This window comes from Solea senegalensis, linkage group LG7 (assembly GCF_019176455.1).
Source record: "Solea senegalensis isolate Sse05_10M linkage group LG7, IFAPA_SoseM_1, whole genome shotgun sequence".
In the NCBI taxonomy this organism is placed as follows: Eukaryota; Metazoa; Chordata; class Actinopteri; order Pleuronectiformes; family Soleidae; genus Solea; species Solea senegalensis.
In genome coordinates this window covers 13,759,266-13,772,646 of record NC_058027.1, presented here as the reverse complement: position 1 = coordinate 13,772,646, position 13,381 = coordinate 13,759,266, and the positions used below count along the sequence as shown (strand labels likewise).

Here is a 13,381-nt window from a genome sequence, read left to right as displayed (position 1 = left end):
TGTCACTTTGCAGAGCTGCAGAAATATTGATCTGCGCAAGGCTTGTGCATTGTTTGTGCCTGGATTTGCTGCGGTGGGCTTCACGGGAATGATGACCCCCACACACACACACACATTATAGTCAGTGTTAAATCTGTAAGTATATAGTAAAGTATTTCAGCTGCTTTGCTCTGGCGGTTTAAAAAAAATAAAATAAGAGAAAGAATACTTTAATTTCACCCCCAAATAATGCTCATATCAATATGAACATGTGAGTGTGTGTGTGAGGATTTTTATTTCTTATTCTCTGCTTCTGTTTGCGTCATTTCATTTGCTTCAAATGCATCCTCCTTTACGCATGTCGCTTATATTCTCTGCAGAGCAAATGTCACCGCGAGCTTGTGCATGTGTTAAGGGCCCATGCAGCAGGCCTGTATCTGGGCTCACACACAAACACACAGAGACATAAACACACATTAACACACACACACACAAACACACACACACAGCTCATGGTCGTGCAGTCATGGCAGCAGCAGCTTATCGATCCGCATGAGAATGTGTAGATGAGGTTTGCTAAGGCCAAACCTGGGCTTTCCATTTCCCTCTCTCTTTCTACACCTCATCTTTGTCTATAATATAATATAATATAATATAATATAATATAATATAATATAATATGATATAATATAATATAATATAATATAATATCAGTGCAGCCACATAAAAGTAAAAACTGATTTTACTTATTAAAAAGAAAACAAAAACATGTATGTAATAAGAAATAATTGTTTTTACTACATATGAAAAACTAAGCGGAGTTGAGATGATAAATTAAAAAGACTCTCTGGTTAAAGTATCACAGTCTGATGAACCTGTTTGAACATGAACATGTAATTATACTGTTATTGTTTCCCTGTTGCCTGCGTCTTAACTCCATTATGTCCACAGCAGTGCACGCTTGGACAGACACACTTCATGGAATTAGTGTCCCCCCCCTTTTGTCTCGACACACGTCACACACACGCCGTTGACATTGACTTCACATCAGAGACAGTTTAACTTCTTCTTTTTCTTTTCTTTGCTTTTATTTAACTCGTTCAGCCGAGCGTTGGCTCTATTGTGGGTGGTGGGGTTACGGGGTGGTTGTGGGGGGGCCCCTAACAGATGCGGGGGCCCTAGCAGGTCCAGGACGGGGAAAAGTCTGAAAGGTTAATCTGTCCCACCGCAGATGTTGGCTTTGGGAGTCTTGAAGCGTCACCTTTGACATGTGCCTCATTCAGCGGGGGGTCCAGCAGGACACTGACCGCTGCAAGCTGTCACCTCGCCCGGCGGAGGACGCCCTGCGCCACCGCTCTGTGTTTTAGGCTAAACGGCCTTTTGACAAGTGCGTACAAGTAGAGGGAAGACTTTAATCAGGCTGCGGGTTTGGATCCATTATTAGGCACATTAACATTTTTAAAATTGCCTCCACTGGATTATATAGCTGCTGTTTTTTTTGTATAATTTTAAATGTTTGTCAAGAAAAATAAAATTGCATATAAACAATTCATATGTCTCTACTTAACTCCCCCCCCCCCTTTTTTTCTAAATCCGTATACCACAGAGTTACATGTTTACTCCTAAATGATTCCTGAACTTCAGGATTAAATGTGCATGTGTCCATGTCCAAATAGGACATGCGTGTACGCGCGCACACACTCAGTAGTGCTGGGCTTGGTTCGTTAAGCCTAATGGCTGAACAATAGACACATCTGCTCATCTTTTACGGTCAAAGGAGAAGGTACCACAGTCTTCTTCGTTTGGTTAAACCGCCACTTACTTGTTGAGGGGTGGGTGTCTGGGGAGCTGCAGATGAAATAGCCTAATAATGACAGAATGGCTCTATATGAGGTGTGTGAATACAACACCTTTAAGTCAATTAACTAAGTTAAGTCATTACACTCAGCAGCAGCAGCAGCAGCAGCTCCTGGGGGCCTCAGTCCCCCCCCCTCTTCTTCATGCTATAGAGAAACAACATTAGACGCTTCTTTGCAGAAGAGATCGTATCAGACTTCAACAATCAACTCCAAATGAACCCGGAAGTTTACTTCATTTGCACCTGGTCATTTAAGGAGGACTGAAGTCATAGCCTCATTATGCATTTCATAGTAATAGCAATTACAAATGTAGTGCAGGCTCTGTGTTATAACACAATTCCCATTATAATTATTCGGTGATAAGTCTATGTGACGTCCATGTTTTCTGCATATGTTTTGCAGCATTTCAGCGCAGGCGGCTGAATATGGGCTGTAGGGAGAGCAGCTTTTAGCAGGTGGTTTGATGCCTCCCTTCCTTAATAAGATGACTGACGTCACAGGAGTGGGGCGGCGTGTGTGTGTGCGCGCGTGGAGAGAGAGAGAGGGAGAGAGAAGTAGAGAGTACGGGAGGAGACTGCAGTGCGCATGTGCAGACAGGGAGCTGTGCTGCGGTGGAAGAGGGCTGGAGACATACAACCAAAGAGATGGCGCGGCACCCGACAGGAGCGCAAGGACAGCTGGTTAGCGGTGGGGGGGCTTGAATCACCAAATCCAGAAAGGGAAAAATATATATATATGTATATAAATGTTTGAAAATACGAGGAAAAAGAGGGAAAAGGACTTTGAACTCTGCAGAACAGTGTCATTATAATCAAATACACTATAGGTGACTATAAGGACAGAGCGGAGGCGAGACAGAGGAGGCTGCTGCAAGAAGAGGAAACAAGCAACAAAAGAAAAAATTGAACTTTACTGGACGCGAGGACTTCTGGACATCTGCTAACTGCGGTAGGTCAGATAGATGGTTTGTCCACAGCGCTGCTCGGACCATGAACGCACAGCTGTCGATGGAGAATATTGGCGACCTGCACGGAGTGAGCCATGAGTCTCTGACCAGTCACGGAGAGCTGCTGAGTGGCCACAGTCCACATTCCCGTCCGAGCCCACGGGGTCTTAGCCACCGCGCTATGGGCATGGCGACCCTGCTGGACAGCGGAGACTATCACCCCAGCCACCCGGGACACCTGCACCCAGCCATCAGCATGTGTGAAGCCCCCCCAGGCATGAGTGCGAGCAGCACCTACACCACCCTGACACCCTTACAGCCCTTACCCCCCATCTCCACCGTGTCCGACAAGTTTCCTCCCCATCATCATCACCACCACCACCACCACCATCATCCCCATCATCCGCACCCGCACCCGCATCAAAGGATCCCCGGAAACGTCAGCGGCAGCTTCACGTTGATGCGAGAGGACCGGAGTCTGGCGCCTATGAACAGTCTGTATCCCGCGTACCATCACAAGGATCCGTGCATGGGCCAGAGTTTGTCCCCGCTGTCTGGTTCCGGTCTGGCCAGCATACACACGTCGCAGGCCGGCATCCCTCCCTATGCTCATCCCGGTGCCGCCATGCCCGGTGAGAAGATGCTCACTCCCAGCGGGTTCGAGGCTCACCACCCGGCCATGCTCGGTAGACACACCGAGCAGCACATGAGCTCCTCGGCGGGTATGGTACAAATCAACGGACTCCACCACCACCCGCACGCCCACCTGAGCGCGCAGGGGCACGGCCAGGGGCTGGGGAACAGCCGGGAGCAGGCCTCCGGGCCCGGGCAGCAAGGGGGCGGAGGAGGTGGCGTTTCTGGGGGACAGATGGAGGAGGTGAATACCAAAGAGGTGGCGCAGAGGATCACAACAGAGCTGAAGCGCTACAGCATCCCTCAGGCCATCTTTGCCCAGCGTGTCCTGTGCAGGTCCCAGGGGACACTGTCCGACCTGCTGAGGAACCCCAAACCTTGGTCCAAGCTCAAGTCCGGCAGAGAGACTTTCCGCCGCATGTGGAAATGGCTGCAGGAGCCTGAGTTCCAACGCATGAGTGCGCTCAGGCTCGCAGGTGAGCGAAGCCTCGGTAAATCCCCCTTTTTTTGCTTTCATTTTCTTCTGAATATGTTACTGAAAATTGGGCGCTAAATCATGACCAATGACCCTGAATGGTACCGTTGCATTGTGAGTGGGCTTTGCTGTTTTAACCACAAAAGCTTATACAACAAACCCAAGTCTGAAACATGTAAAATCATATAAGGCTATATTGTTCAGGATAAATGTCCAACCACTGACTTGCAATTCCTCATCAACCTTATATATCAAAGTAAATATAATAAAGTGTCCGCTCTCGTCTCAAGCAAATCTTAAATTACATTAGTTTCTAGGGTTTGGTGAACTTTCTTAAATATAGATATATGTACATACTGCCTGGGTGCTCAAATTCATATTTACACTCTGTGTGAAACAATCTTTGAAGCGTTTCACCAGTGAACCAGGCGAGTTGTCTGATATATACGCATCCCCTTTCTGTTTGTACACTGATTTTTTGGCCTGGGCACTCATGTCATTTTACCTCAAAATATCGACCCATCGATGGTGTGTGTGTGTGTGCGTGCGTGCGTAATATGATCCTCCACGCAGGAATCGTTAGGAATGTGTTTATTTTGGTGAAAATGCAACTGATCAGCCTTTTCTGGTGTTGTAAACAGTCAGAGAGCCAAAGAGTGTGTTCTGTGTGCACGTGTTTCCGTGAGTGTGTGTGCCAAACTAAATGTAGATGTCAAGTGAACCTGGGGGTCATTTACAGGCCTTCACAATAGAATAGAATAGAATAGAATAGAAGAACCCTGACTCATTGACTGAGGTTCCTCAAATGAACTAATAGTAAGATCACGGGGTCATTAGGGCGCCCATATGCGGCCCAAATCGCGCGTGCCACCGGATATTTAAAAAACGTTTACAGAGCTGATCAATGAGCTACAATTGTTGTCCTGTCGCTGATTGAAAGAATCAGCGGCTGCGTTGTGGAAAGTGCGTACATCTGCGTGTGTTTGTGTGCATGCTCGTACGTGAGTAGCCTATAAACGTAATTGATTATTTTTCAGTTTTCCCATCTGCTGCTGCTGCTGCTGCTGCTGTTGTGTGTATGTGTGTGTGTGTGTGGGGGGGGAGTTGGTTGAAGGTGACATTTTTATCTGACTTTTTGAAAGCTGGGTATTTGATCAACATTTAATCATCGTTAATTAAAAGTTACAAGGAAAATGCAGTTGTTAGGGTGGCCAAATACTGTAAATTCAGCTGTGCAAATTCCTTTTTTTCTTCTTAAAACAATACCAAACTATATAGTTATAATTATTTTTTTTATTGATATCTGCTTTGTGTTTTTCGTTAAAAAAAATAATTTATTTGAAGAATTTTATTGATCCATTCGTTCCGTTGAACTCGATGTGATCGTTTGTTGAAGTAGATGTGATACACCTATTGATTTTAGGCTTCTGAAATTAATCTTGGGCCTATCCTCCTTTTCCCACGTATTCAATTACCCACCTGCATTTTCTAGAATAGAATAATAGAATGCAATAATAGAAATAGAATAGGGACAGTGGGTTCGGTTGGATACGTTGAGATTATGAAACGCTGGGCTGTCGTCACACTGGGTCAGTGGGCCCACTCTGTTCAAGTGTGTGGGGTTATCTGTGTGTGTTTGTAATGATTAGCTGTGTGTGTGTGTGTGTGTGTGTGATTAACCTGATAACGAGGCTGCCGTCGTGTCCTCTGGTCCTGGGAAAAGCAGCCCTCTCTGCCCGGGTCTCCTATGCTGAGGCCCGGCCGCTTTGTGGAGGCTCCTGCTGTCTGCGTGGCCTTCACTGCTGCTGATTTATAGCCGCCTTTACACGAGGAGCTCTGGCTCTCTGTTAATATATACCAGCACTGGAGACACCTGGCTGCTCGTACTCACAATTATGTTTAAGTTGATGGTTTATGGTGGCGCAAAAAGCCCGCTGCTCACATGTGGAAGACAACTTTAATTAATCAGATTGAATCACTATGTTTGATTATTTTTGATCTCTTTATTTAACAAAGCTACGTGGAAGATAGCGTCCAAACCCAAGATCAATATAAAACAATGTGAAGGAATAAGCCATTTTAAATGCACTGACATATTTAATAATTTCGTTTTATTTGCCTAGAAATTTTATTTGGATTATTTTTTTTTTCAAAATTTCTATTGATGATTAAACTGTTTTTTTGCACATTATTCTGTAAAAAAAAATCATCAGTACTAGAAGTCAAAGAGTTGTTTTGTGGTCGGGATGTTTCATTATTCTCCTCTGACGGTCCATGATGGGCCTTGCTCAAGCAGCTCACGTCTGCCCCCTCCTGGCGTCTGCTCGCCGATTAAGCTCAGATGTGTCTGGCTGGGGAAAAACAACAACAACAAAGCCAGATTGAATCAAACAGATCAGTCGAGATCAGTCGAGGTTTGGTTTTAGATACATTAACAGCTTCATCTCAACAATAGTAGACGTGTATCTGTGGATCTTTGTTTCCCACAGGCGCACAGGTGGTTTTATTGTTGCTTTTCAGCACCATGGACAGCGCATGTTGACTGGTTCATCTCCACCAGGACCAGAATTGTTGTTATACAGCAGGGCGCGGGAGATTCTGATGCACTTAACAAACATGGGGAAGACTTAAATTTTGCTTTTACTTCCCATGCTCCCTAACAAAGGTTTGCACAATGGAATTGTGTCTTGTTGGTGGGAGGAAGTAGGTCTATACAACTGAACAGGCTGCTTAATCATTTTGGACTTTTAAAGAAGACTTAAAAGACAGACTCTTATATCTTAACGGTTTTGTGTTAAATATAACCATTTTCACTACCAATTTCCACTAATATAGTATCTGAGAAGTGAATGTCCTTTGTCCTGTGATGAGCATTCACTTGTTTTTATCTACACTAATCAGCCACATCAACAAATACTGTAGGTGACTGGCTTTAACGTTGTTGGTTTTAGTAAGGCAGAACATTTAAGTAAGGCAGAACATTAAAATGTCAAATACCTGCTTCAATATGATTACTGTGGAGCGTAATGACAATTTGCAAAACAATGTAGGCGTAAGAAGGTTGAAAACAACACCGAATTATCATTCAGATATCAGGAAATGTTCAGATTCTTTTGTTATGAAGGTTCAGTAAATATAGCAATAACAATCCCTTTCTCTTTCTGTCTTCTCCACAGCATGTAAGCGCAAGGAACAGGATCATGGCCGAAGCGAGCGGGGGAGTGTGAGCAAGAAGCCGCGGCTGGTGTTCACGGATGTGCAGCGACGGACACTTCACGCCATCTTCAAGGAGAACAAGCGTCCATCAAAAGAGCTGCAGCTCACCATCGCCCAGCAGCTGGGCCTGGAGCTGGCCACAGTCAGCAACTTCTTTATGAATGCACGCCGCCGGAGCCTAGATAAGTGGGTGGATGACGGTTCCGGTCACTCAGCCAACTCTGGCCATAACACCTGCACCAAAGCCTGAAGACGGACTGATTTTACCAACTCATGGACTGACTCAATCTCGGTGGAAAAGCTTTAAAACTTAAGAGAAACAAAGAGAAACTTAAAAAAAAGACCTTGAAGCAACATTTTGCCCTTAAACCTGTACTATATTGATATTTATAGTATCCAAAGATGAAAAAACAAACCAAAGACTTATTGTTTGACCTGCTTTAAAATGTCTGTTTCAGCAACACATTTATGTGTAACATACTGCAAAAAGACTATTATTTCACACACAGCCCCTCACACACACTCACTGTCATTGGTCTATAGCTTTACTACGCCCCTCCTCACCTCCCCGCTCAGTATCAATCTATCATTCGCCATCCTTATCTTTAATCTGATTGGTTGGATTTAATGATGGGTCCCCAAATGGAGGTTTAATCAGCCTATTGACAGTGTGATCTGCAGCTGTCCACAGCCTTGAGAAACAGCCAGAAAGTGGAGCTCTGGTGGGATTGGCCAATCAACTTTAAAGAAACATAATCCTACAGGAGCGACTGGATGGTTGTACAACTGTGTTTGGACTGGTGGCGGAGGTGGTGGTGGTGGACTGTCTGTCTTTCTGTCCAGCTGTCTGTCTTTCTATCAAGCTTTCCAAGACAGACCGGGGGAACGCCCATGTGTAGACTGCTAACCCAAAACCAGAATCCCAACTTTGAACCAAACCAAACCAAGTTCCCCCTTAACCTCAGCCCTCATGGTAGTGCTTTCTTCCAACATGCTGAAGCGTTGAATAAAGAGACATTTAGAAACCATAGCCTTCTACACCCCGACCCTCTCATACAGCCTAGAAACAAAAACCACTAAAAATGCTATGAAGTTAACTGACCAAAGAGTTCATTTTATAGTGGATAATCTTAATCACCCTCCTCCTCTTAAAACAGACTGTTAGTGAGGCGCCTTTAAAGAGGAGAATTGTGCCGCTCGTGTCCATTTAACATATTCATTCATACTTAAATTTACTAACCATACAAATGGAAGTAACATACAGCATACTCCGTGAAAAGTAACTCTTGATGTTTGTCTTATAGATGCCTTTTTTTTAATCAAACTGAAACGGAAATGCTGTTTCTAAAGGTTAATCATTGCAAGTACAAGCTTTGTTGTGAGGCTACCGCGCAGGTTTAGCATTGGTTTATATGTTCAGTGCCAGCACTCGCACACAAAGACAAATCCATACTGTTGGATCTTTTCTCTACAAAGGTGAAAACACAAGCAGCTGGCACGACATGTGGTCTTGACACCTTTTTTTTTTTTTAGGACAAACTGAATCACCGTTCTTATAATAAGCGTTAAGCTTCGCCATCATAACTTCATACATATTTGATTTCCTCGTCATTTACCTCCTCGTGTCGGATCGAGAGGATGATACCAGTGATCAAATCAATTTCAGGTGCTCGCGCACAGCAATGTCAGCTCATCACCTGAATACGAAAGCACCCCCATCCCTGGCTGTCATCAGTGCCCAGACCCCCCCGCCCCACTTATCCTGCCTCCACTCCCCCTGGTAAACTATGCATTTCAGCACTAGGAGGAAAGCACTACACAGGGCTGGCTCAGGGCAGCGTAGCATTAGATATATTAAGCTGGCCCCTCGCCATCATCCTCCTCATGGCCAGGGTTAGCAGCACTACATTCATCAGAGCAAGCGCTGAAGGAGAGGCGAGAGAGAGAGAGAGAGCGAGCTGCTTCATCATCTTGGAGAGAATAACCAAACACATGACAAGAAACAAAAGGCTTGTGTCAAGACCTGCTGATGTTTCACAGTGTGAACCAAAGATGCTACCTCACTCAAGTTCCATGTACGTGATTTATATCACTTTGATGATACCAAAGATAACCAAAGATTTTTTCTCATTGCACGGCCTTTATGAGTGGTGTTAAAACGATGTTATGTCTCCTCCCCTCCCCCCCCCTCACCTCCTTTCCCTTCCCATCTCTTCCTTCTCTTCCCGCACTCAACCCATGCCCTAGTGCTATGTGCTCCTGCTTCATCTGTGCTCGGATTACAGCGCCGTAGATAGTCATGCTGATGCATGATGTAGCTAAAGACAGATATGCTGATCGAGCCATAGATATACACAACTGACCATGCAGGGTACAGAGAACGTCGAGTCTCATCACTAATGTCATCAGTCTTCGTGTTGCTTAGTAGCTACAGAAATTGAAGACATTTAAAATGAAAAAAGCTGTCGTTAAACCAACAGAAACATTAAATCCCCTTTTTTTAATCAAATGAAAAATGAAATAAACTGCTCAGTTTTAATTTGACGATTTACCCTGCTAGAGTGCCATATTTTGGAGCTTTATTCCCACTTGGCCTCAGTGTGTGTATCTATAGGTTGATATTGTTGATCTAACACATAGTTTCAGACATTTTCAATAGGCAGATGAGCTGAAATAGCCATGGGCAACTCAACTATAGGCAGACGTGTCCCTGAAAGTAGAAGCAGACATGTTGCAATCTTTCTAAAGAAACGCCCAGGACGAGTGCCTTGCTTGAACCAAAGTGTTAAACCGCTGTTGACCTCTCACTTTTGACTCTGTGAATACCTCAGCCTGTAGAAAGGCCACTACTGAAGAAACTAGGAAAAGGTTGTCTTTCTGTTGTTGTTGTGTTTTGTTTTGTTTTGAAATCACACCGTGGTGCTTTGCCAGCGCAACCATGCAATGAAAACATACCAAAGGAATTTCTGTTGTCCACTTTTACAGATTAAAACCAAAGGTCTTTGTTTCTCCTTCTCTTCTGTCCCCCTTTAACCCATCCATCCTTCCCCCAACTGTCCTTGTCTCTCTACTGTGTGTAGGAAGGTCCAGCACTCTGGCCGTGCATGTCTTTACCAATGTCTCTGAATACCTCATAGTAATAATTCCTTTGAGTTCTGCATTGAGACGTCGATCTGCGATCAAGACAGAACTCCGCCCTTGTGGTAATTGTTATTGTTACTTCAAAAATCTGTATGATTATCTATTTTGTAGTTTGGTTTTGTTTTTTGGCAGAAGTGCTCTGTTTTTAGTCACAGAGGACACGTTTTATGGTTGATGTATGAAACTTGCAGGACGGAGGGAGAAGCATATTTTTATCAGACATTGTTTTATGCCATTGTTATGATGGTAGACTATTGCTTTTACAGGGTAAAACCAACTGCTGTGATATTGTGTTTATATTTTCCCTTTTGTCTTCTTCTGTGTTGTGATTTAATTTAAATGCATTTTTGTATTGTTTTAACCACTGCTTTAATTTATGCATTTGTAGAAACTCTAGATTTGTACATAGTAGGTTTTTTGGAAGAAAAAAACAAAACACACACAAAAAAAAAAGACAGTTTTATGTTACAGCCTTATTGCCCACGCTTAGATATGAAAGGAAGTAGTTTGTGTTTTTATTCAGCTAAATCCTAGCCGGCATTTCAATGTGTGTTTTAAACACTGCCAGAAATTCAGACGGTTGATTTGCCAACGCAGACAAAGTCATACAGGAGCTACTTTGTCGAACAGTTGGCAAAAAAAAGCAGTGTGTACGTTTGTGTGTGTGTGTGTGTGTCTTTTCTATTCCTTTGACTTTTTAAGAACCGTTATTTTATGGGTATTACTGCACATCCAAAGAATTTTAAAACAAACCAAAAATCAGAAAAAAAATATGTATAAAGTTGAAAAAGCACTGGCATTTGTGAGGTAGACTTGTTGAGTTTTGATTTGCCATTCGCACGGGTATAGAATGTAGAAGGCGTAGGGCTGCGTAGACAAGCTTACTCTACCATGTGGGGAATCTCCTGTTCAATGTACAATCTGAAGCATCTGCAACGAGGGCTGCAAGTCCCGCTCACTTTGCTGCCTCATACACAGAGTGAGGTGGAGTGTAGGCTGGGCAGCCGGTCTGCCAGGGGCTGTGCCACGGAACTGGGTCTGTTTTTATTGCTGTGGCACTGCCGCCTCGCTCCATCTAGTATCTGTTCTTTTGGTACGTACTCGTGTAATGACTATGAGCAAAGTCTAATAAAACTGCAAAGAACTTTATCAAGGAATCAGTGTGTGAGTGTGTATGGGGACCTACTGAACTTGCTCACCCCCTTGTGTTTTTGTCTGTGGATGAATGAGTGGGTGTTTGTGTGTGTGTGTGTGTCCCTGTACTCTGTGCATCTGTGTGTGTGTGTGTGTGTGTGTGCTTATTTGTGTAATTCTTCACTGTGTGTGTGTTCATCTCTTTTCTGTGCATGTGTGAGGCTGAAAACAACAGTAAGACTCACTCCCTGTGGCCATCAGAGGTTTTACTGTCGGTCCTGTTTCCTCTCTGTCGTGCTAATCACCAAATTGTCCACGACAGAGTTAACATGCATGATTGTGCAGCAGAATGGAGACTGTGATTTATTCTCCACAAAGTGCAGGTGCTTACAATATATTAACACAACACTGTACTTCAGAAAGAATGAAAGAACACCCCATTTTAATACTTTCTTCCATTTATTTTAGTGGATACGGAGTTCCCATATGATGGGTAGCTTAGCTACAAGTCTCATAACTATACTGCAGCGCCTAAGACAATCATCTGGATCTCTTACGCTGGGCGACTAGTGTTCTCACCCACAGAGGGGTGTCCTCCAGCTGTTCATTTACAAAGATGCTTGAAGGGTTTTGATAAACAGGCATATTTGTTGTCATAGCCATTTAGGAATAGATTACAGCAGTAGTTCATCTTGCACTTGCATTTCAAAATGAAATCTCACCGCTCTCGTCAGCCTTGTGCTCTTGTCTACTTTGACCTTTCTGTTTGATCTCCTCCATGGCTCACAATGCTTTGTGTGTGTGTGTGCGTGCGTGCGTGCGTGAGTGAGTGAGTGAGTGAATGCCAGAGAGGCATTGCTGTCAGTGTTACTCTCAGATGTATTACTCCATGTCTCATGACTTGATTTGTCATTGCTGTTTCCAAAGCTTTGCTACTGCTTTCTCAGTGCCGTGCAATATCATCTGTTGTGATTGCTAAGCAAATGAAAAAAAAAAGAAAAAAGAAAAGAAAATTGAGAAGTGATGATGTCATCCAGCTTTTTTCAGTGTTCAGATGTTTCAGCATTTCTGTAGTCAACAAAAAGTAGAGAATAAACTGTTGGTATTTCCAGCTTCTGAATCATGGCTCTCTTATTATTACTATTATTATGTTATTATCATTATTATTATTATTATTATTACTATAATAATAGTGCACACCTGTTTGTGTGTGTGCGTGTGTCTATGTGTGTTAGATAGATAGATAGATAGATAGATAGATAGATAGATAGATAGATAGATAGATAGATAGATAGATAGATAGATAGATAGATGGATGGATAGATGTGTACCTAATAATGAGCAGCCAAGTATTGTCTACCACAATTTTATTTGCTGCATTGCTTATATCCGGCCACTAGATGAGGCTATGAGATAGATTTTCCCAAACACAAGGATGATTGTGTTGCAGTTATCAACATTTTTATGCCACACTAACAGAAATATTTTATGATCATGGACAACCTAGTGTGTAAAAATGGAAATTTAAACATTTATTGATGTTTGGTACGTGCACACTGTAAACTGTGGATATTAAAATCGGCAGTGAATTGGAAAAAGTTACCATAATATTGCTGTAAAATCACCATCAACATCATCAGGAAACTCATCGCTCTTCCACAGTTGCTGTTAGGATTCCGAAATTATCTTCTCTAAATGACATGCCTGAACTGATGATACTGATAAGTGGTTACTTCATTATTTCATCTACAAAAGCCATTGCGACTATAATGGGCCTAGACAGAACTGTTTTATTCCTTTGACAACAACTGAAACATGACTCTAGAACAATATCTTTAACCCTTGGTTGCCACCAACATCCATTCACTCCAAACAGCAACATGTGCAATGCTGTCTCTAAAATAAAACCTTCACAGGACACCATCTGTTGGTTTTCTCATGTGCGGGACCACAGACCTGCTGACAAGTCTGTTTGATTAAACCCAAAGTTTACTGGCT

General features: G+C 43.2%; 1 protein-coding gene across 2 annotated transcripts; it reads left to right on the top strand.

Annotated features, from left to right (window-relative positions):
• Positions 1-1,863: 1,863 nt before the first annotated feature.
• Positions 1,864-11,398, top strand: onecut1 (one cut homeobox 1). Of its 2 annotated transcripts, none has more exons than XM_044031207.1 (2): positions 1,864-3,893; positions 7,069-11,398. In XM_044031207.1, the coding sequence occupies exons 1-2, from the start codon at positions 2,828-2,830 to the stop codon at positions 7,356-7,358; spliced, it is 1,356 nt and encodes a 451-aa protein (XP_043887142.1). In that variant the 5' UTR covers positions 1,864-2,827; the 3' UTR covers positions 7,359-11,398. The 2 variants fall into 2 exon arrangements, with proteins under 2 accessions (XP_043887142.1, XP_043887141.1); XM_044031206.1 differs by having other exon boundaries at positions 1,865-3,908.
• Positions 11,399-13,381: the final 1,983 nt, after the last annotated feature.

Excerpts from the sequence above, each read along its gene's own strand:
- onecut1 (XM_044031206.1), top strand. The coding sequence starts at position 2,828 with ATGAACGCACAGCTGTCGATGGAGAATATTGGCGACCTGCACGGAGTG. Across the intron at positions 3,909-7,068 it reads CGCAGGTGAGCGAAGCCTCG|CATGTAAGCGCAAGGAACAG; the intron begins GTAAATCCCCCT and ends TCTTCTCCACAG.